The sequence below is a fragment of the Mesoplodon bidens genome (assembly GCF_964165515.1).
Source record: "Mesoplodon bidens genome assembly, chromosome: 9".
Classification (NCBI taxonomy): domain Eukaryota; kingdom Metazoa; phylum Chordata; class Mammalia; order Artiodactyla; family Ziphiidae; genus Mesoplodon; species Mesoplodon bidens.
Genome location: NC_138166.1, coordinates 93108642 through 93132983, shown reverse-complemented (window position 1 = coordinate 93132983; position 24342 = coordinate 93108642). Strand labels below are relative to the sequence as shown.

The 24342-nt window shown below is 46.8% G+C and overlaps 2 protein-coding genes across 4 annotated transcripts in view; one reads left to right on the top strand and one right to left on the bottom strand.

The window, feature by feature from the left end:
* TBXAS1 (thromboxane A synthase 1) overlaps positions 1–24342 on the bottom strand; it is a gene marked incomplete at its 3' end in the record, with an annotated part of 154446 nt that overhangs the window by 30352 nt on the left and 99752 nt on the right. For both annotated transcript variants that reach the window (XM_081244942.1, XM_081244941.1), the window contains exon 9: positions 20541–20855. In XM_081244942.1, the coding sequence (XP_081101068.1) occupies positions 20541–20855 (315 nt within the window). The remainder of the gene's footprint in view (positions 1–20540; positions 20856–24342) is intronic.
* KDM7A (lysine demethylase 7A) overlaps positions 1–24342 on the top strand; it is a 273273-nt gene that overhangs the window by 167449 nt on the left and 81482 nt on the right. The window lies entirely within an intron of this gene.

Here is a 24342-nt window from a genome sequence, read left to right as displayed (position 1 = left end):
TTCTCTTATATCTCTGACAGTGCCAGTCCAGGGGTGGGCACAGGGAAGAGGCACTGTAAAGATCTCCTGAGGCACTTGTCTCACTAGACAAGACTGGGGTCAGGGGGGCAGTAAGATGCTCAAGATCAAAGGGTAAGTACCAAGATGAATTAGTTTAAATGTTGATATAAGTCAGATGGATGTCATAAGCAATGACATAGTCAGTTTAGATCAGAAATTTATATAAATCTTGGAAATTTTAGAAGAATATGAAGTGATAACAAAATGGTGTAGATGTAATATAATTAGATAAAATAAAGCCCCAAAATGCGGCTCTCAGAATGTGGATTATAACTTGGAGAACAGGAAAATGGATGCTAGAAAGTGTGGTAGAATGAAACCAAAAACACAGGCTTGGGAGTTGGGAGACCTAAGTTTTATTCCTAGTTTGACCACAAATCAGTGAAATGGACTTGGAGAGTCTCTTAACTGATCTGACATGTTTCCTCATTCGTAAAGTGGAGTTTTTTAAAATCTCCTCATTCACTTTCCTGACCTGTAACCGTCTAACCCAGTGTTTTTCAAAATGTGGGCTATGGTCCTTTAGGGAATTATGAATTCAATTTAGGGGATTAAGCCCAGAATTTTAAAAAAATGAAATAGAACAGAATAGAAGACAGAGTCTTCTATCACAAGTAGAAGACTACTTATTGCTTCATAAGATTTTTGTTTCAGTGACATAGGTATGTGTATACTGGGGTGAATTATACATTATATTTCTTATGATGGGTTGTGGTCAAACAAGTTTGAAAAACATAGCTCATTTCCTCCCAGTGCTGCCAGGAAAGCACAGCTGTCTGCCTGCCTCAGTTTCCCCCTTTGCACTGTCTCTTCTATAATCTGATTCCTTTTGACTCTGCATGAAGATACCAAGGGCCAGAGATCAGGCCCTTCCCTGCACACAGTCCCTCTCGCCCTGCCAGCAAGGAGCCAATAGAGGCTCAGGTGTTCATGAAGCAAGAATCGAGGTGCCAGATTTATCAAATAAAAAAACAAGCATCCAATTAGATGTGAATTTCAGATCTACGATGAATCATATTTTAATAGAAGTATGTCCCAAATACTGCATGAAACATGCTCATACTAAAAAATGATTAGTTGTTTATCAGAAATTTAAATTTAACCAGACACCTGTATTTTATCCGGCAACACTAAGTAAGTAATAAATAAACAGCAAACAGGAGGGAAAGTTTCAAAAGTGTAAGATTTTTAAGTGCCCCGGACTACAAAACCTTGTGTTTTAATATGCTCATAAATTAACAGCTGTATTGTATTATGCAAATTCATGTTAAGTTATTCACTATGTCATCACGCTCCAGTAAAAATTGTATATATGCACTACCAAACGTAAAATAGATAGCTAGTGGGAAGCAGCCGCATAGAACAGGGAGATCAGCTCAGTGCTTTGTGACCACCTAGAGGGGTGGCATAGGGAGGGTGGGTGGGAGGGAGGGAGTCGCAAGAGGGAAGAGATATGGGGACATATGTATATGTATAACTGATTCACTTTGTTATAAAGCAGAAACTAACACACCACTGTAAAGCAATTATACTCCAATAAAGATGTAAAAAAAAAAAGATGAGTGATAAAAAAAAATTGCATTTAGAGAAAAATGACACCTTCTGATAAGAGTTTTGCTCTGCATTTTGGTGGCGCTGATTACCTTTGGCTTGCCCAAATGCTGTGGCCACAAACGCACAGAGCCAGGGTCTTTGTGAGTGACTCACTGAATTACTTATAGTCTGTCTCGAATCCTTAAAAACAATCCCAGTGAGTGACCAGTTGTCAGTTGTTGTTTTCCCTCCATTTTAATACCTTTCAGAAGAATCACAGCTTGGTGGTGAAAAACAGGAGAGTACACCCCTGTCTTTCATCTAGAAGTTGGCAGTTTCCCACCGATAAACACTGTGCATCGTGAAGGTTAGCTTGACTGGACAAGCGAGAAGGGAAAAAATGTGGTTTTTGATCTCTGCCTTCACGTTTCTTGGTGAAGGGAAAAAAAGCAATTTCTGCTGTTTCCTTTCTATAGCATCACTGTAGAAATGGCCACCAGTTGGCTAATTTCATATTCAGAGCATAATAGATATGCCTTATCTTCAGGCTGATTTGCTTAATTTTTTAACTGATGACTGTCATCCTCTTGAAGGCTCCTGGTATGCCACCAGTTCTGGGTTTTTTTTTTAAGCATTTATAATTTTTTAAAAAAACGTGAAATACTATTTGTGGATGAAATGCCCGTGTCTCTTCTGGAAAGTAGGGGTAAAATCTCATGAAGGACACATTACATCTCCAAAGGGGTCCCGACAGCAGAAGCTTAGAGGAGGGCAGGGAGCCAGATGGCCTTAAGGAATCTTTGAAGATTGCCAGGCCAGGCTTGGAAGGCAGGCTGTTTGCAGCAGAAATTACAGGAGGAAGGCAGGTGAGGCCTATACAATTTAAAAAGGACTCTGTTCATCCAGAAGAGAAAATACAGGCACTGAGAAAGGACTCAAAAGTGGCGTGCTGGGGGTGTACTGTGCTTGCTCCCCCATTGCAAATTCGAACTCTCCCTTCCCCAGCAGTGGCGGGTAGGGACAAGGGCACACCATCTACACTCTGTCTTAGGAGAGGAGGACAGGCTATTAGGACACATGGAGAAACGAGGAGGGGCCTGGGAGTCAGGAAACCACACCCAAACAGCGTGGTCTTGGGTGGTCTCCTAATGTCCTTTGCCTCAGTTTCCTCGTCTACAAAGTAAAGGGGTTAGGTTGAATGATCTCTCAGTTTATTTCGATGTTAGCTTTCATTCATTCATTCAACTAACGTTGAGCGCCTACTATATGCCCAGCTGTGAGGACCAAGAGGATCCTGCACTCAGGGTGTCAACAGCTGAGCCTGTCTAGGGGTCAAGAAGCAGAAGCATGTCATTCTGCCTAAGAGGAGAAGGAGGAAGAAGAGGGGGAAGAGGGGATAGGAAGTGAAATTACTTCTAAGGTTGCTGACTCCTGACTTTCTGAAAGTGGCTAAGGAAAACAAACTCTAAGGGGGAAATCTGTTGTTTTTCTGGTCACTGACTTTCCCAGCTGAAGAGGGAGAGGCCTCTAATGACCTAACATAGTCAACTAGGAAGTGCTGATTTCTAGAACCTTCTGTCCAAGAGGGAGCACCAGCAGAGGTGGATTAAACCCACGGGCCAATTCTCACTTCAGCTGATTTGCATGGACATGAATGGACTAACCAGAAGAAACCCGCATTGCATCTCCAAGGCTTTTAAATTCATTGTAGGAAATAAGATTTGGAGGCATGGGTGATGTTTTCATCCTTATTCCAGTTGTAGAAAAGGAAAGCAAGTATGGACATTTAACAGGATACTGTTTAGATGCCAGCAATGGACAGGATTTGTTTTGCGAGATTATGGCCTATCTCACCAGAAATCTCATGGCGCCTAAGGAGGATGTTTGTCAGGCTATTCACAGACTTTATTAAGTGGGCTTGAAGCTAAAATTTGAGGGACAGGAAGAAATATTCTACTAGACATGGTGATAAATGACAGGTTTGACATATGACTTATTCCCAGAGGAAGAAACTGTCTCTCTGAAACCCAAGGGACAGAATGAATAGAGGAATTCCTGATATGGTAGATTTTACATGGAAACAAATTTTTTTACGTGGAAATATTAATAGAAGTTTAAGACACCCAAGGGCAAGTGAGGAGAATATAAATTTGTCAGATGTTAAGTAAAAAGAAACTGTACTTCTTGGCTTAGGGTTTTTTCCCTTTCTTTTGCTATGGATTTTTATTTTGTTTGATCTGTTTATTGGTTGTTGAAATAAATTAATCTGTTTGTTGTTTTTATGGTAAAGACAAACACATCTTGACTTACTAGGATTTCTTGGTTTCTCAGAGCCAAAGATCCAAGTAAAAAAAGCCATTATTCTGATAATGTCCTTAGGTACTTGGTGGCAGAGGACAGGGAGGGGACACCCAAGAGAGGAGGACTTTGGGGATTCCCCAACACCCTGGCAGAGACCCGGCTGTCACAGTACTAGCAAAATGGTCATACATGTGTCCCAGAGGTGTGCTGTGGCCAACCATTTGCCGTCATAGAACAATCTCCTGCAGACCAGGTGGTCATTCCCAAAACAGTGCCAAGGAGCTCTGAGCGCATGGATCTGAGTTCACATCTGGGCTCTGCTTCCACCTTGAGCCAGTCACTTAATCTCCAAGTTTCACTTTCCTAATCTCTAAAGTGGGAAATATTTTCTATATTTCGAAAATATCAAATTGGCTGTTAGAATTGCTTGGTCCAGCACCAGGCACAGAGCATGTGTTCAATGAATAGTAATTCTCCTTCTTCTTCTCTCCATCATAATTATTATCAGTATTAATCTCTAGTGAACATTTGATCCCTGAGGAGCACTCCTGGATAAAACCAAGCTGGACATGGGGTGTTTCTGCACCCGGCCTTAACGTAGCTCACGTAAACAGCAGAGGGTTACAACCGGCCACAGGTCACAGACTGAGAGCAGGGAAGAGGGATGATAGCCCTGACACTGTACAAGGAATTCACAGAGATTCAAGCCCAGAAACAAAACCGCCAAATGGTAGGTACGTGTGTCATGGAACCTGCGACATTTCCATGAGACGCCTCTGGAAGATTTGTAATTAATGTAACATCCCTTGTTTGCAAGGGCCTATTTCTTTATAGAGTTAGGTCAGATTTATTTACCACATAAAATTTATGATGAATGATTATGGTGCTTCATAAATGTTTACTGTTTCGATGATGAGGGTGGTGACCACCATCATTACTATCTTTTAGGTCTACAAATCACTAATTTGCGGGCAGGCTGGGGAATCATTAAAGGAGCTTTTCGGGGAAAGGTGAGAGGATGGAGGAGGGGCAGGCCCAGGGCAGCCAGAAACACACCTCCTTCATTCAGAGATAAGATGTGGCCTGAGGGAGCCTCCCTGGGGCTCAGTCCTCCTATCTGTAAGATGGAGAAATAGCCTCTCCGGCTCCTGCAGGTGGGGCACAGACCAGATGACCTCTTGGGTTTGGTATCCTCCAGACTGAAGGACCGTAATTCTAAGAGGTTCTTTCAAACAAGCTGGTCTGCTGAGTGTTCCAGAGCAACCACGTCGTGGGGCTCGTGGGGCTCGCCGGGCAGGGCTTTTGTTTCTTGGCTCTCTGGATGGGCTGGATCTGAATGACAGAACAGTCACAGAAAACCCATTGCTTTCTGGTGACCCGATGAGTGAGTGACCTTCTAAAAAGCAAAAAGCAGCTGCAGTCATTATGCAGCGTATTTATAAAATTAGTCTTGTCCTTAATAATGCAAGCCGAGGTCACTGTTAAAGTTAAGTTTGGGGCTTCCCTGGTGGCGCAGTGGTTGAGAGTCTGCCTGCCGATGAAGGGGACGCAGGTTCGTGCCCCGGTCTGGGAAGATCCCACATGCCGCGGAGCGGCTGGGCCCGTGAGCCATGGCCGCTGAGCCTGCGTGTCCGGAGCCTGTGCTTTACAACGGGAGAGGCCACAACAGTGAGAGGCCCGTGTACCGCAAAAAAAAAAAAAAAAGTTAAGTTTGCGTATATACCTCATGGGAGTATGGCAATGGCTCTTTACCTGGCTGCATCTTAGAATCACCTGGGGGCTTTTAAAGAAGGGATGCCTGGGATTCATGGCAGGCCAACTACGTCAGAACCTCTGGGGTGGATCCCAGCAAGTGGGAATTTTGGTAAGTGCTCAGGGACGTGGGGATCCCCCTGGCGGCTCTTGGGCCTTGATGTGCATGTGGGCCCTTGGTCTGAGCTGCTGCGTGGATGAGAGAAGGAAGTGTGAGCGCGTCTCTCGTTGCCTGAAGTCAGATTCTGCACCGAGGCGGGCTGGGGTCTGCTCTATAACCCCAGGCCTCAGCCCACTTCAGTCAGAGACTCTGGGAACTCGGGGAGGTCCTGCTCTGTGTGGCGTCCGAGGGTAGCAGCGGCATGTGGCAGTGATGTCAGGGAGGGGTCAGGCAGGAAGAGCCCACTTCTGGGCGGGGGGCAGTCAGCACCTCTGCAGTCTCAGGATGCAGGGCTGTTCCCTGGCTCTTGACCATTTCCCAAGGACTTGCCTATATCAAGATGCAAATGGCTTCAGCAGCAGTTAACAGCTGGTTCCAGCCAGGAGAGCATCAAATCTGGCGTCCAGTAGAGACCCAGGCAGAGGGAGGACAGTGCCCCTCTCCACCGTGGCACTAGGGATGGACAGACGGGGTCGGGGTGGGGTGGGGAGCAGGCTGGCAATGAGGCTGCCAGACAAACATCTCAGATGCACATTTCATGCTCTTTACCAAAGAGTACAGTGACAGTGAAGTACAAGGAAATGCAGCTAATGAGAAATTCCAGGGTCATGGGACCCAAAGAGAAAGTCTGGGGTGGCAGGAGGAGAACTTTCTACAATGAATGAGACAAGATCAGCTTCATGGAAAAGTGAGAAAAGCACCAAGAAGGGTGTCTGCAGAGGTAGAAAGCAGCCTGGGGGTACGATGTTCCTGCTTCAGGAATGTTCCTGCCTCGTAGGGTAAGCGTCCAGGGATGTATGAGCATCAGGGAAGAAGCTGTTCCCGTGCTCTTCATCTCGACTCTGTGGGCCATGAAGAAAGAATTCATAAACTCAGAGAACGGACCCTGAAAAAGCCACAAGAAACCCAGGATCTTCCAGGAAAACGTATTATCCTTAAGGCCGAGAGCCAGGATGACAGGGCAAAGATGGCGCTGGTAAAGTTGGGCAGTGACGCTGTGTGCCCTGGGCAGTTGGCATGTTCTCAATGCCATGAATGTGTGGTGCAAACACAACTGCAAGCCACTCATCTCCGAAGGCAGCCCGGTAGCCCCTCTTTAGCGAAATGCTGGCGCTGTCATTGACCCACCCCCCGAGGCGGGGCACACGCCATTGAGGAATAACTGCAGACTCATGAACGCTAGAGACAGTGCTGAGAAGAATAGAGATTAACTGGCCGGAGATGTGAGCTCCAGTCCAGACTAGGCCCTTCCTAGTGTCTGACCTTTGACAAGTTGCTTATTTTCTGAATGCTTCTGTGATGGTTAGTCTTTTGTGCCTATTTGGTTAGGCCGTAGTGCCCTGTTATTTAACCTAACACTAATTTCAGTGTTGCTGTGAAGATATTCTGTAGTTGTGGCTGACACCTACAATCCGTTGACTTTAAGTAGATTACCTTTTTTTTTTTTTTTTTGTGGTACGCGGGCCTCTCACTGTTGTAGCCTCTCCCATTGTGGAGCACAGGCTCTGGATGCGCAGGCTCAGCAGCCATGGCTCACGGGCCCAGCCGCTCCATGGCATGTGGGATCTTCCCAGACCGGGGCACGAACCCGTGTCCCCTGCATCGGCGGGCGGACTCCCAACCACTGCGCCACCAGGGAAGCCCCAAGTAGATTACCTTTGATAATGGAAATAAGCCTCATCCAATCAGCTGAAGGCAAAAACCGAGGTTTCCTAGAGAAGAAATTCTGCCTCAAGGTTGCATGATCGAATTTTGCCCGAGTTTGCAGCCTGCTGGCCGGTCCTGCAGATGTTGGCCATGTTAGCCTCACAATGGAAGGAGTCAACTCCTTCAAACCTCTCTCTCTTACCCGCTTTCTCTCTCCTATTGGTTCTGGTCCTCTGGAGATCCCTGACTTATACAGCCTGTCTTTTCCCATCATTTAAATGGGGATGGTGATAGTTGCTACTTCATAAAGTTATCGTGAGAATCAAGTTAACTTTTGTATGTAAAATATTCAGCTTAGGGCCTGGCATGTAAACATTCAGTCATCATCATCATCATCGTCATCACTGCCAGCAGAGAAGAGTTCTAGTCCTTTCACAGGTAAGGAAACTGATGCACAGAGAGGGGATGAGAGTAGAGGGGGATATATATATAAATACCCAGGCACTGTGCCCAGAATCGTACATGGATTCACTCATTTAGGCCTCACGACAGACTTATGAGCTACACACTGTTGCTATTCCCATTTTACAGATAGGAAAACTGAGGAACAAAGAGATTATGCCAGTCACCCACGTCACACTGCCAGTGAGTAGCAGCTCTATGCCCCCATGTGGGCCCTCGGCAGGGCTGGGCCTGGCACTTTGGGGGGCAGTGCTCCTCAGTCAGAGAGAAGTCGAGGTTTGTGCAAGTGTGATTGAGAGCCCCTCCCTAAGTGAGCGCTTCTTGGCTCGCCACCTGCCAGGTATCTCAGCAAGAGGCAATGCCTGTCCGCGGTAAGGGCTGAGAACCACCTTTAACGAGTGGGACCCCAAACACAGTGAATGACGGGGCAGGATACCTAGCTGTGCCATTTCCATGAAAAAGTTTGTCGAGAACCACCCTCCCGCCGGGCCTCCCTCCTTCTCAGCACTTGAACCAGTTTCTCGTGGAGCTGAAGTCCTTGCCTATCACTGAGGCGGTGAGGAGTTGATCCTCTTCCTTCCAGTCTTAAATTACTAATTAAAATGTCTTGGAGACTAAGCCCATTGCAAAAAGAGCCTGGGTGGCCTTCTAAAGCTTCTTGCTCATAACCAGAGGGAGGTTGATTTCTCTTCTCATCCTTATAATAAGGATTCTTTGCGCAGGGTATCTGTCTTATGTTTCCTACAGCTCTGGCCCCAGCTTGGTCCCAGCAGGGGGAGGCCAGTGGAGTTTAATTACATTCCTCCTATAGGGAACATTCAAGGAATGAGGCTTTGAAAATCAACTTGTGCTACCAAAAAGAAGAAAAAAAAATCAAATTAAGCGAGTGAGAAACAGGTGTTGCCTTTTGTGTCCTAGAGACCCAATCTAAATATTTAAATTTTGAAGACAGAATTCTAAGTGCTTAACTTTATAAACCTTACACATTGCAATTCATAGGGGAGTCAGACATTCTCTCTGATCTGGAATATTCCTATGCCTGAAGTAGGAGGCTCACGTGGTTGATATTGTCACATGTACCATATTCAGCTATAAACCATAATGCTGGGGGGAAAAGAAAACACAACACACAACAAAACAAAACGTAATGCTGTCCACAGTCCTGGGGCAAAACAGACTGACCAGAAAACTGAAGGTAAATGGACTGTCTGGACCACAAGCAAACATTTTAGAAAGGTCTCTTTATCCTCTACTGATTTCCCAATTTTCCTTCCTCTCTCTGTCTCTGAGATGCCTGATGACAGATTATGAGTGAGTGTGGAAGTGGCCCCCTAGACAGAAACTATTAATTTGCTGATTGCTAGTGGACAAATACCATGAACTGAGAGAGAAGTAGGAAAAAGGCAAGTGGATGGGCAATCAGCAGAGGCAGATTTCAACCCTCAGTAAGGAAGAGAGAGCTTCATCAAGGATAATGGGAGGACGATAGGTAGTGAGTTCTTTGCTCCTGGGAGCATTCAAGCAGAGGGGCATGCCCTTCTCTCAGATTTTGGTCCTGGGTGGGAGGCTGCCCTACATGGCCTCTAAAGTCTCCTTGGACCCTGAGGGCCCAGGTTCCCTCCTTTCCTTGGCATGACAGGTTCTGAGCCCCACAGGAGCCCTGTGGGAGCACGACTAGGTCTGTAGGGGCCTCGAGTGCCCTCTCACCTGCCCGCATCTCCCTCGGCAGTGCCTTCTCTCGCTGACTCTGGTCTGCTTCCTTCCTTCTAGCTTGCAGTAACCTCCCTACGACTCCCTCCCTCAAATTTGCTTTGGGTTAGTCTCCAGTTAGAAAAGGAGTGAACATTCATTCATTCGTCACCTATTTGTCGCAAGCCTCCTGTGTGCCAGGCACGGTTGGGGGCCCTGGGATACACCAGTGTGACAAGCAGAGTCTCTGCTCTCATGGGGCTGATGCCCTAGTGGGGACTTGAGTACATCACCCCTCCCAAGAGCAGTGGCATTTAATAATGGATGTGTGTTGAAACAAAGGAAGCACCTCCTAATGGCGAAATTTGATGCCTAGTGATGGGTAGATCTAAAAAGTCTTTACATTTGCCCGGGATGTCACCATTCTGAGGTTCCTACTCCGCCACTGGTCAACAGAGTCCAGTGACGTTTTTTTAAAAAGTATGTGTTTATTTGTTTATTCCAAAAGCCAATTGTTGGGAATAAAATGCATACTTTTGATGTCTTAAGAGCCCATAATGTGAGCGGTAGTTAAATAAATGAACCATTCGGTTGAGAATCTAGCTCAATGCCAAGTGGACCCACAGAACACCAAGCTTCACCTGTGGAGTTCACTTTCCGAAGTTTGTTTTCAATTCTCGCTTTTCTGGATAGATATGAACCAACGCCGCCAGCTTATTTGCTTTGCAAAGCCTGGCCCCTCTAGAGGCCCAGATATTGAATATAAAATACTCTGAGTCGCCACATGAAAGATGCCAAATATATGCTGATTGGTGTGCCCCATTCCCAGGGGGAACATCTCTTCAAGGGAGGGTGGGAGTTGGAGCATTAATTGCTAAAAATTCACAGCACTTCACAGTGCTGAAGTGCCACACTTGGTTAAGCCGGGTGGCCCAGAAGGCACACTTGCAAGTCCCTCCTGCTTCCAACCAGCCTCCCACTTGACCACCCACAGTGCACCCATAGTGGGACATCACTGTGCAGTTACAGGCTTCTGGGATGGCCAGGGGCTCCCAAGTTGGCAGTGGGTCACGGGGCGGAGTGGGGAAGCGTCTGTGTCTCTCTGGATCCTAGAGCCAGAATAAGAATCAGGGAAAGAGAGAGAGCAAGAAGGCTAAATGGTGCTGCGAACATTGAAGAAAAGAGAGAAAACAGAGAAATGGGGTCGATGAGGAGGGAGAGGAAAGACAGCAAGAGGCCAGGGAGCTGCCCGGATCTCTTGAGTTCTGGACGGCACAAGCCTGGGGGATGTGGCTGCCATCGCTGAAGCCCCTGGGGGCAGTTCAAAGTCAAGACAGGTCAGTTTCCCCAGGGGTCACTGTGGCCATGGGCTTTGAATGTCTCCAGCCGATGTGGAAGAATTTGAGCCCTGGGTGGTGTATGTATCTGAGAACTTTAAAATTGAGACCTCTGTCCCCGGTCCAGGTTAGCTGTTCACCTTGTTTTGGAGACTCTTGCATTGTCTAATGATGGGGCACAGAGATGCCTCCCATCCTGTCTTCCTTCTTCCTTCCCAGAATTGGTGCTTTGGGAGCAGTAGCCACAAATCTTAACTTCCAAGATGGAGATCCAGGTACACACCAGAGGGGCCCCTCTTGTAGGCTGTCAAGACTTCTCTGCTCTGGTATTGGTTGTTGGGATGCCAGGGAAGGGTGAGAGAGTCTGCTTCTCTGGGTCAGACACTTCCAGAAAGAAGGACAGGAAGTGAGCAAGCTGGACACATTCCAGGGTCTCCCACTGCAGCCCCTGCTTCTGCAGTACAGGTTTTGCTCTGGGCCCCCCGGGGAGAGAGCATCAGGGAAGTTCTCTTTGACTGTGGTGCTTTGACATGGCCTCTCAATTGACACCCAAAGCTGTCGTATACACCAGGGGCTCCTTAGAGGTGCATATGGTCTAGATGGAGCTCCCTGCTTGAAAGGTCCAGCCAGGTGGGTGCCTGTCGAATGTGACAGATCCCCAGTCTACATGTGAATCTGGAGAGAAGGCTTTGGTTGCCACTTTCATCTGCCTTGAAAACAACTTTAAATCAACTCAAAAGCTCCCCCGCAGGCCCCACCCCCGACTCCAGAGGACATTACAGTTGTCCCTTGAACAACACGGGTTTGAACTACACGGGTCCACTTATAAGCAGTTTTTTTCCAATAAATATTTTGGAAAAATTGTTGGCAATTTGTGACAATTTGAAAAAAACTTACAAACCACGTAGCCTAGAAATATCAAAAAAATCAAGAAAAAGGTATGTCATGCACGCATGAAATATATGTAGATACTAGTCTATCCTTACATAGGCATAAAGGTGATATTTAATATAAAATTTTATAATGTGTTAGTTTTCTTACTGTTCTATAACTTTGCTTTCAAATAATTATATTACATACAGTATGCTTCTCTCATAATTAGAGAAACTTTATCAGCCTGTCATCATGGGTCAGTGGTTTTTTAAAAAATGTAACTATGTTTCCAATACTGTATTATGAATGTGACTATAATACTGTATGCCATACAAACTTTTATAACGATTAGTATATAGGCTAGGCTACCATAAAGCAAGCATATTGCTGCTTCTTCATTATCAATGCATGAATCATTATACCTGTAAATAAATATGAATTTCTTTTTAACATTATCTTTTCCTTTTTGATGTCTAGTGTTAGTAGCACCTATAACATCTACAGTGTTTTGTATCATATAAGACAATATTGATGCAGGTACTGACAGATGATTCGTCTTATAAACAGACGAAGTAAGCTTACAGTATTGATAAATACAGGACAGTATTGTAAATGTATTTTCTCTTCCTTATGATTTTCTTAACATTTTCTTTTCTCTAGCTTACTTTATTGTAAGAATACAGTGTATAATATAACATACAAAATATATGTTAATTGACTGTTTATGGTATCTGTAAGGCTTCCAGTCAATAGTAGGCTGAGTTTGTTAGCCTACTATTACTTAGGCTAAGTAGTTAAGTTTTCAGGGAGTCAAAAGTTATATGCAGATCTTTGACTGTGCAGCAGGTTGGCACCCCTAACCCCCGTGTTGTTCAAGGAGCAACTGTATTTAAGGAAGCAAGATGATTTTAGGGTTATAGGCAATACACTTCTGAAGACACATCCAGAATTAATTCCTGCATCACTTTCTCTCTCACTCAGTCAAGTGAGAGTGACACCATTATCGTTGGAATAATTTTGAAACTGTTTTACTTTATTAACAAAAGGTAAATCATTGGGAGAACATCAGTACTTTAGCTCTCATTAGAAATAAATACTTGCTACGCACATCACAACGAAGGGAGGTGCAGTCTTTAGGGTTTAGAACCTGGCTGCTCAGAGTGTGGGCCATGGACTGGCAGCATCAGCGTCACCTGGGAACTTGCTGGAAATGCAGAGTCTCAGGCCCCACCCCAGACCTACTGCGTCGGAACCTGCAGTTTAGCAAGATCCCCAGGGGATTCATATGTACATTTTATATATATATATATATATATATACACACATATATATATATATATATTTTTTTTTTTTTTTTTTTTTGCGGTACACGGGCCTCTCACTGCTGTGGCCTCTCCCATTGCGGAGCACAGGCTCCGGACGTGCAGGCTCAGCGGCCATGGCTCACGGGCCCAGCCGCTCTGCGGCATGTGGGATCTTCCCGGACCGGGGCACGAACCCGCGCCCCCTGCATCGGCAGGCGGACTCCCAACCACTGCACCACCAGGGAAGCCCTGTACATTATATTCTGAGGCGTTCCACTCTGAGGCTGGTACTGCCGTCTGTGGACACTACCCTCACCGTGCCAGGGTCCCAGTCCTCGTCTCTGTTTCACAGTTTGACTTTAGAGCTGTAAGGTGTTCTTTGTTCCTATCTCTTGCTTTGTACCTCGTTGCGTTGTGTTCTGTTGTACTATTATGGGATCTGTAGGAAAGGGAAGCTCCCACAAGAACCACTAAGCCCTGTGTGGCTGGGAGATTGAATCAGGGGAGCAGCTGAGTGTACCCCTCCTAAACTGTCAGACAGCAGGGCCCCAGCAGACCTGGACGTAGGGCAGGAAGCCTTCTCAACGGGGAAAAACCCATTTCCAGTTTTTCACTTGAATCTTAAAACCAAATTTAAGATTGGCCTACTCCCTGTGAAAATGACCCTGAAGATTGACCCTGAGTGGAATCCAAACTGGGAGACTTTGTTTTTCCATAGTGAAGATGAATTTGTGTTAAGATATTCACAGTTTTTCCACCCAACCCTACCCCTGTGAAAAAGGACATGTATTTATGAAACGTCTGGATGGGGCAAAATGACTCTGTGTGTGCGTGTGTGTGTGTGTGTGTGTGTGTGTGTGTGTGTGTGTAGCCACAGAATATGCTTTTTTCCTTTGAGATCCTCTGGCTACTTCAAGGAACAAATCCTCAACCTTGCTCACATTAGCAGCATGAGCTAATCAGCTGAAATACCCAGCATAGAATGTTCTTTTATCCTTAAGAGAAAAAGTTGTATTTTAATTAGGTATTTATAATGGTTACAAAGCAGCTCTTCAAGAGAAGTTTTAAGAATTTGGCCTTCCTTCTAAGGCATAACTGTGTTCAAATTATCCTGAAGAGAGGTTGTATATCAATCTAGTCCAATTTGTGATAAATTTACAACTGGATTCTTCACAGCAGATTTATAACAACAAATTAAGCAGAAGGAAAATGGGTCATAAATTTTGGCTGCCACAGTCCGGCACCAAAGAGAAGGAAAGAGAATGGTTTAGCCAGATCAAAAGTCAATAATTTCAACATAAAGTGCTAAAGCTCTAGCAAAAACAATTTATATGGAAAGAAGTTTTTTTTTTTTCCTACTCATCCTTTTCAAAATTAGATATTGGAGAACACAATGAAGCATCCATACTACAGAGGTCTTATTAAATAATTTGTGTGTTTTCTCAATTTTACAAGTGGTCCAAATGGTCCAAATCTTTCCCCACTCCTCCACTATTGAAGGTACCTCCCCTTTAAGATGACTAAGGAAACACATGGGGAAAAAAGAGTTCTCCATGAGATTGGTGACTTGAGAAAGAAAGTTTTGTGAAAGGAAGGGAGGCCAGACACAATTCCAAAGCCAGATGATTTGGGAGAAAACATACATGTTCTAGAAAGAAGCAGCCCTGAGGCATGCATTATAGACTGTATTATAGCTGTATTTTTTACTGGAACAGAGATCTCTGCCCTGAAAGGAGAAAAGCAATCAAGGCCACTTGAGTCAAAAAGGGTGGTAAGAGATGGGGTATTACCGCACTGAACGGGTGGGTTGTAAAGCATGTATCAAGATAATCCCCAATAGTGAAGGATGGCCTTGGAGTGTCCCTATATGTGCCAGAAGTTTAGTTCTGTGCAAGGAGAGCCCCTGAATTAGTGGCCTCACCACTGACAATTTCCCGTCTTCACTGGTAAAGGATGCTATGAGGCCAACTGCCAACCCGGGCATCACTCTAACCAATAAGGAAGCATTGGCTGGCTCTGTGGACATCACCAGACACTTGGTGTGAAGTGGCCACATCATTTACAAGAAGTACACATCATTTAGAAATGCAAAAGGCCAGGCAGTACTAGTCACTGTTGGGTTTATACCTTCACCTTTGGAAAGCTGGTTTTTACAGGTTCAGGGGAAAGGTGAGTGTGATTGCATAGCACAGAATTTGAAAGTGGGAGCTTCTAATCTGGAGACCATGGATTCCATGTACATGGGTGGACACACTGTTTTCTGGCCACCCAGCAGCCACTCACCCCACTTCTAGTAACGGGTTTAGGGACCCCCTCCTCCTCCATTTGAGTTCTGAGTGGCTCCGGCTAGGCCCCTTCTGGGCACCAACTCCAGGGATGGGGAGTGACCCAGGTCTAAGCCATTCAGAGCATCATATTCCCCTCAGCCCCGGTGATGGGCTGAGAGGCAGGCGCGTGACCCAGTCTCTGTCAGTGAGATGCTGCGAGACTTTCACTGAGAACCTCCAGGACAGAGACTCTGCCTTCATGCTGGACCTGAACCAGCTGTCCACTGCCCTTATCCTCAGCCTATGAAAAGATGAGAGGGACTTAAGGAAAACGTATCAGAGCAAGGGGTCTTCAGCCTGGAGAAGAGTTCTCCTGTCCTGAGTCAAGGAGGTCGGGGGGCACTCCAAAAGAACCGTTCCTAGAGAGACGAGGCAGCCGCCTGCTGATGCAGCACAATTGTTCATTTGCCCTCTCTACCAATTTTTTTTTTTTTTTTTTTTTTTTTTGCGGTACGCGGGCTCCTCACTGTTGTGGCCTCTCCCGTTGCGGAGCACAGGCTCCAGACGCGCAGGCTCAGCGGCCATGGCTCACGGGCCTAGCCACTCCGTGGCATGTGGGATCTTCCCGGACCGGGGCACGAACCCGTGTCCCCTGCATCGGCAGGTGGACTCTCAACCACTGCGCCACCAAGGAAGCCCCTCTCTACCTATTTGAGCAAAGGAAAACTAACTGGAGAGAGATGTCAGGGCACAGAGTGGGGACAGCAGAGGGAGTAGCCCCTGTGGGTGTGGCCACGATGTGTGACTCCTGTGTGCCACTCAGATACTGCAAGGCATCATTGGTCAGCTCCAGCCACCTTGCCAGTACCCTGCTTAAGAGGGTTGGCTGCCACCAGGAGACCCCAGCACCCAGAAGCTGTGAGGCAGGAGCCCCTCCCCCATCAGGGAACTGTGGGGGTATATGGGGTGGTCGCAGGAGTCAGCCCTCTGAATAACGCCTGCATCCGTCCGCTTCATACCAGAGGCCACATACCTTCATACCACAGGGGAGGGGCTAAGAGAAGCCCCCTTCAGGCAGGATTTAGGGATCTGTTAGAAGCCCCACCCCTGGGAGGAGATGGGGGTACAGGAGACACGGGGGAAGGAGAGGAAGGTGGGTGAAGAACAGACCACACCCCCTCCCCCAGACAGCTTCCTCAGGCCATAGGTCAGCCTGAGCTAAGGGATGGAAGGGCATTGAACTGGGTCTGAGACTGAAGTTTTAACCTGGACCAGACTGCTGAACTATTTAATGCCAAAGGGAACAGAAACCTTTGCGATCTGTCCGAAGTATCATCAAGGAAAGGGGATGAGATTTGTCAGAGCATATTTAAAAGAAATAATTGGAAAAAACACAAAAGGATTCCATGTTCAGGATTCCATGTTCACTTAGGCTGTTCAACATACTGGTTACACAGCTGTCTTGAGACCACTAGGGGAGATCCTGTCCAAGAACGGAGTGTGCCCAGCATGACTGGAGCTGAGAGAGGGGGAGAGACAGAAACCTGCGTCTCAGTGACGGAGTTTGAGCCCCTGCGTCAAGCCATACCTGAAGGCAGCCTTACTCTGGAGTTTTCAGTTACGTGGGTCAATAAACTCTGAGCCAGCCTCGGTTGAGTTTTCTATTACTGTCAGCAGAAAGCATAGCTTTTGTTGGATTCTCTTAGGGCATTGCTAAAAAAAGGGTATGGCTCAGGGAAGAGAAACTCTAGAGCTCAAATCCAGTGACCTCATTGACAAATACAAGGGAAGGCCATCTAATGAGATGTGCAGGGCTCTACAGGGATATCATGGAAGAATTAGGTCAGAACATCCTTGGGTGTAGGGTCTGGAGCCTGACTCTGGTATTAACTGGCACTCAGAAAATATTTGTTGAATGGAAACCAGCAGGAAAATTATCACAAGTCATACTTTACATGCAAATTTTCAGGAATATTTTCAGGAAAATATCTAATGTGTGAACATCTAATCTGCATTTCCATGTTCCGACAGATGGCCCATATTAACAGAACTCTGATTACAGTAAAAAAAAGAAAAGAAAAGAGAACCTGAAAATATTTACTGCGTGTGTACCACGTGCAAGGCTATACAACTTTTAACACTATTGTGACTACCAAATTTATTTTTTAAAAAGACCAGCTCTATATATTCCCATTTCTCAGAGACAGTCCCACCTGTTACCTAGAGAAAGAAAATGACCCAGGGGCTTTCATGGCTGGGGCAGGGCTTTGGACCCTGAGAGTCCAAGGCTGTATTCTCAAGGTGGAACCAGGGACCGCCTGCGTCAGAATCACCTGGGATGTGTATTTAAAATACAGGTTCCTGGGCCCTGGCCCAGACTTATGGAACGAGAATCTCTGCAGGAAGGGCCCTGGACTCTGCATCTTAACAATCTTCCCAGATGATTTTACGTACACTAAAGTTTGAAAAACTTTACCTCCTGAAATCTGTTTATTTGCCCATGGGGTCTCAGTGCCTGGCAGCCTTCTGCACAGCCCCATGGGAGGTCGTTCTCTGGGGAAAGAAGCCCCCATCCTAGGCTGGGGGGATTTGAAGGAGGCCAGGGTTTAGTGAGATCGAATCACCCTCCTTGAGGTCAAGGTCAGTCTAGGCCATGTCAGAGGTAAGGGGTTGTGTGCGTGAGGGCCTCTGAATGAAGGCCTATGGAAACCCTCCCTGTGCAGGTGAACGTAACCAGTGTAACTGTGGGACAGACTCCTGGAGCCCCAAGCTCTGTGAATGACACCACACATTCTAGACTTGATTAAGTGCTGCCTTCTGTTGCCCTGGAGCAGTTCATTTGGAAGGAGGGATTGTTGTAAGAGACGTAACTTATTGTTTTATTTGGCAATTAAGTTCCCTGAAGGTGAGGATCATGACTTCTATCTCTCAGAGCTGTTGTCCCCTCTCCAACCCACTACCATGTCCACTACATGGCTGACCACTCTCTAGATGGTTTAAAAGTCTTTAGTTTGACTTGCCTTCTGGTTTATTTGAGACCAGGGGGCTAAACTCCCTCTCCTGCCTTGACCGCCTTCCTGGAATAGCTGTCGGAGCTTCCTCTGGGAGGTCGCTCTCCCAAGTTCTGCAGACATCTGACTTGGGTACAATTGACTCTGGGGGTGGGATTGATTGACTGAAGCCCATCCATGCCCCCATTCCCCTGGCCACAATAGTCCGTTCAAGAATGGGCAGTGGCTTAAGCATTCTGACCAGAGTGAACCTGATGACTCTTGCTGAGAATTTGGGGTCACAGGCTCTCTTCTCCATTGGTTATGAGCAAGGAAACCTGTAGTCCCAGGTGTTCTTAGCAGGCTGCTTGGGACTTCAAGAGGAGGGCACAACTGAGAATGGGACCAGTATGAAGGAAGCACAACCAAGAAGTGGGGAGAAACTAGGACCTGAGCCTATCTTTGAGCCTCGATAAAGATTTGCTTGAAGCCACATCTACCCCTAAGCTGCTCAATGATCTGTATTAATAAGTACCTCGCTCCTTTGTATGTGTGTATTTAAATCATTTGGGGTTGGGGTTTTGTTTCCTGCCCTAACTGCATCCTAATATACCTTCAGCTCCCCTTATTTCTCTTGCAGTAGTGTACCCCAATCATCTTTGGTCCTTCCTCCTTTACCTCCTCAACTGAAAAAAACCCACAACTACCTATGAAATGGGATGAGATGGGTGGTGGAAGTAGGTAGTAGGGTTAACGGATTCATAGCTTGTTGAGACTCCATGCCCAGAGAATATTGATTAATAGATCAATGTCAACCTGGAGGGAAGACCTGTCCTGCTCAACATTTTAATCAATGACTTGGATGAAATAGGAGACATGCTTAGCAAGTCTCAGATGACACAGAGCTGGAGGAATTGCTAATATGACAGATGGTAGAATCAAGATTCAAAATTATTTTGGCTGACTTGAGCAATAATAAGGATAAATCTAAACTCTTGCACCTGTGCTCAGAAAATCAATGGTCCAAACAGTGGACTGGGGACACCGGGCTTGACGGATGTCATAATGTCACAGAACTTTACGTGGACCATAAGCTCGTGGTGAGCCAGAAGTTGAAGCAATTAGTAACACAGGTAGTGCAGTTTTCAAAAGATAAGGCTCACCTTGCATCTACTTTCCCCAGTGGGATAAAGAAGTGGAATTTCCTGGGAAGCAGTTTTCAGCTCAGTATATGAAAAAAATTTCTGACGGTTCCAATAACTGAACAGGCCTCCTCCCAACATTGTGCATGTAATAGTCATTACATCAGAATGTACTAGAAAGATTTCTATTATGGTGGTCTTCCTTTTAAAGCACAGAGTTTTTGCACAGGCTCCGGATGCGCAGGCTCAACGGCCATGGCTCACGGGCCCAGCCGCTCTGCGGCATGTGGGATCTTCCCGGACTGGGGCACGAACCCGTGTCCCCTGCATCGGCAGGCGGACTCTCAACCACTGCGCCACCAGCGAAGCCCGGTGGTCTTCCTTTTAAAGCACAGAGTTTTTAAATGACTTTCTTTAACAACTTATAAGTCAAAGCAGTACACACATAAGCACCCAGAAAAAAAAGTAGCCGAGCTCAGCACCTTTGGAAGTTTGCTTCCAGTCCAGCAAAGAGCAGCCCCATCTAGAAGGAATACCCAGAATCTGGACTTGGCCCTGTTTCACATCACTCCATGCACAGACCTATTCCTCAGCACTCACGCCATCTCCATTCCAGCTTTGACTTGGCCCATCCTTAGGCCTGCTTCTGCCTTCCACTTGGCTCCATTTTCTGGCTCACATCCACCTCCCTGAGCATGAAGACTCCACAGACAGAGCACTGGGAAACCAGGCCTCCTTCCCCATCCCTGATCTTTGACCCTGACTGCCTGGGACCCTGCAGCTTCTCTGAGCCAGGCTTGGTTTCATGGACCACCCCAGACCATGAAGGCATGGGACAATTTTTCTTTTCTTTTTTTCTTTTTCCCTGTTGTTCTGAGCACTCCATTTTACTTGTTAACCCAGAGAGATGGAGAAGGTGGGCCATGGCACCCTTATAAACTTAGAATGTGATTTTAGCAAGATGGTTATCAAAAATAAGTTTCACTTCTATGAACATACAATCACATGGACAACTGGACTCACATGTTTCTCGCTGAAATGGTCCACCTCTCTCAGAAGCTTCTTTTGGCAGTCAGGGTTGGTGGCCAGGAGGTAGGTGGCGAAAGAGAGAGTGTTGGTGATGATCTCGTAGCCAGCGATGAGGAAGATGAAGGCCTGGCCCACGACCTCATCCACAGTCAAAGGCTTGGACAGGAGTCTGGGCTGGTGTTGCTGGGCAGGATTCACTGTGCATTCAGTGGCAGAGAAGACTTGTCTGACCATGTCAAAGTTCTCCACGCCCACGGAGGTGGTGGAGTGTTGGGCATCCAGGACCATTTGGAGGAAATCTCTCCGCCTCTAAGGAACAAAAGAAGAAAGTGCATATTTTGGCCTTAGAGTCACATAAGAGAGGCTTCTTGAAGCACAAAAGACAATGTGCACACGCAGCTTTTATTTATTTATTTATTAAAATTTTCTTTAGGGCTTCCCTGGTGGGGCAGTGGTTGAGAGTCCGCCTGCCGATGCAAGGGACACAGGTTCGTGCCCCGGTCCGGGAGGATCCCACATGCTGCGGAGCGGCTGGGCCCGTGAGCCATGGCCACTGGGCCTGTGCGTCGGGAGCCTGTGCTCCACAACGGGAGAGGCCACAACAGTGAGAGGCCCGTGTAACAAAAAAAAAAAAAAAAAAAAAAAAAATTTCTTTAAAATTTATTATTTTTATTGAGGTAACATTGGTTTATAACATTATATAGGTTTCATGTGTAGGACAGTATATTTCCACTTTTTTTTTGGCTGTGCGGCATGTGGGATCTTAGTTCCCTAACCAGGGATCGAACCTACACCCCCTGCAGTGGAAGCATGGAATCTTAACCACTGGACCGCCAGGGAAGTCCACATGCAGCTTTTAAAGAGCTCAGTAGGAGGGCTTCCCTGGTGGCGCAGTGGTTGAGAGTCCGCCTGCCAATGCAGGGGATGCGGGTTCGTGCCCTGGTCCGGGAAGATCCCACAGGCCGCGGAGCGGCTGGGCCTGTGAGCCATGGCCGCTGAGCCTGCGCGTCTGGAGCTTGTGCTCTGCAGCGGGAGAGGCCACAGCAGTGAGAGGCCCACGTACCGCAAAAAAAAAAAAAAAAAAAAAGAGCTCAATAGGAACGAGGATTTTCATTGCAGGGTTGTCTGAGATGGAGAGAACCTGGAATCCCCCTGCCCATCCCTCACTGCGGTGCTGGTTCAGAGACTAGTGCAGCCAGCAGCAGACTGTGAAGCTGCCGTTACAGAGGACGAGGCTGCTCTATCCGGGCTGAGTCAAGAAGATGTTAAGCCACTTCAGTAAGTAAAAAGAGCACATTGCCATACAGTATGCCTAGTAGAATCTCATTTCTGTAAGAACAGCACATGGACAATATCTTTTATTATGTTTGTCCATTTTTGCTAAAAATGTTTAGCAACATCCGTACCCCACAGTTCACAGTGAGCTGAGGAGCTGGGAAAACCAGGGGGGCTTTTATTTTTTTTTTACTTTATCCGTGTTTGTATTGTTGGCTGGTTGGTCTTTCCAGCAAAAAAACAACTGAAGCATCATATGGATTTAAATCAAAGCACGTGCTCCACTGTTCACTTCCCCACCATCCAGGGCTTACTTCTGCGCCATGTGTTTCTCACAGCAGGGACTTAACAGGACCTGGGGGCGGGGGAGGGAACTAGTTTTGGTAAAGCCTGTCTTCAAAGCCTCCAGTCAGTATTTTGCATCCCTTAGCCTAGCCTCCTCATGTGGGTCCTTTTTATCCTCAGGAATCTCCTACCCCATTTAAGTGGTTAGAGGTTTCTTCCCATTTTCCCCTACCTTCCTTATCAGCAATCTGCATATTCTTTTTATCTTTACTACCCGTAATCGTCACAATGGAAGTGCTTACGTCTTGCTTTAGGGCTGACACAGTGTGTACCTGGTACATCCCATCTTTGAACAGCTCTTTGATGTGATGAGCGACAACCAATATGTTACTCTTTTCTGAAGTTTATGGGACTCAACAGCATAAGGGAGAACATTAGAACCAGCAACAGAAAAAGTGACAATTTCAGAGTACTTTACTTGTACCATTTTCTCAACCAGTTGGCGTCTGAATTCCTATTGCATTAATAATCCATGTCATACATTTTAGCATCTGTCCAGGTGGTTGTTACGTCACGTGGGGTTGCTTGCAGCTCCAGGGCCGGATCCTGCCCCACCCCACTTGCACACCATGCCTGTACTGTGCCGAGCACACGTTAGCTTTGCAATAAATAACTCCACAGATAAACATGCAACGCCCTAAGGGCATTTTGAGGAAGGCTGTGTTGGATCTGCTCGCAACTGCATGCTACTTGGAGCAGGAACCTGGGAGACATAAGACATTTGCAGCTCTACTGCTTCCCAGCTTTGTGACCTTGGCAGGTGTCTGCTGAGATTCCAGCAGGGCTTCCAGCTAAGCCTGTGGGTGGCAAGAACCTTGAGACTTAGGAGGCGAGGCCCCAGCGTGCTGCCAGTCTGCTCGGGTGGGAATGGCTGAGAGAATGGCCCTTTCCACCCTCTTTCCACCCTAGCCCTACTGTTCTGCTTCCCAAATGGCATCCACGAGGGCTGGCTTTCCACCAGCTGCCTTCCTGTTGCCTGGTCAACAACTGGGACTCTATCTAAGCCTGGTCCCAGGGCAGGGCACGATGGCACGCGTGGGAGGTGAGCATCCTCTTCTCTGTCGGCTCCTGGATGCTAGCTGGGGACCCCAGAGCATCCCTGGGCTCTCTCTTGGCTGGCACGTTTGAAACTCCTCGGGTGCGGTACAGCTGTGGTTCCTGAGGCTTGCTTGTGGCTTGGCTGGAGTCATGTGGGGGCAATGATGGGAGGTGGGGCACAGGCACATCCACACTGTTGGGTTTTCCCCGTGGCAGAGCTGCAGCTGGCAACCTTTCCTCTCATCCCGGGTCAGCCAGGCTGCTTCAGGGCTATGGAGCCTTATAGAAATCTGTCTTAACCTCCAGCTCCAGAGGCCAGAGGAAAGGGCTGCTCTCTGGGGCCTGTGCGCTGGACAGGAGCATTAGTGTAGATGGGTTTCTTTTGTTTGCACTACATCACGGAGGCTATTTGAACACTGCCCATTTAGGACTGCAACAGTGCTGGTTTATGGTTATATCCAAGAAAAATATGCACCCTGATAGATGTAGGTGTCTAATCCACCCATTGGCCAGAGCTTAGAAAAATATTTACCTTTTAACATCTGTGCTGCATTTTCCACTGTGCAAACACACATCTGCTTGATGGAATGTCTACAGAGTTTAGATGGGTTTAAAGCAAGTTTTCTTAGTAACCATATAGCTCTGTCTTGACACGGGCAGTCTTGGATTTGTGGTTGGGAGGTTTTTCTCAGATCAACTCATCGTTTGAAACAAATAGCTCTCGAGTTTATAAAAGGAAAAGCTTGAGGCAATCCCAGTAATTGGATCTTTAATAACCCCTCACCTCTTAGTAAGCTATTTGGTGCAACAGTGTTAGAATTTTCAGCCTGATTCTACAACCAGTGGGTTTCAGGCTGGGGGCGGGGTGTGTGACAAACCCCACATGTGTGATGGAGGACCTTCACCGCAATACTAAGGTTTGAAAATGGGACTTCCCTCGCCACTCCTTCCCCAGGCTCCATCCTCACCCTGGAGAGGCATGAACCTGGATGAGAACGGTCTGTCCTTTTAGACAGCAGAGCTGGGCCAGGGACACCAGGGAGCTGATTCTTCTCACACCTCTAAGGGCGGCAGGTTGAGTTCTCAGTGGTTTGGGCCAAAGGGCTGTGAGCTTGTCTGCACCTGTGAGCTTCCGTCA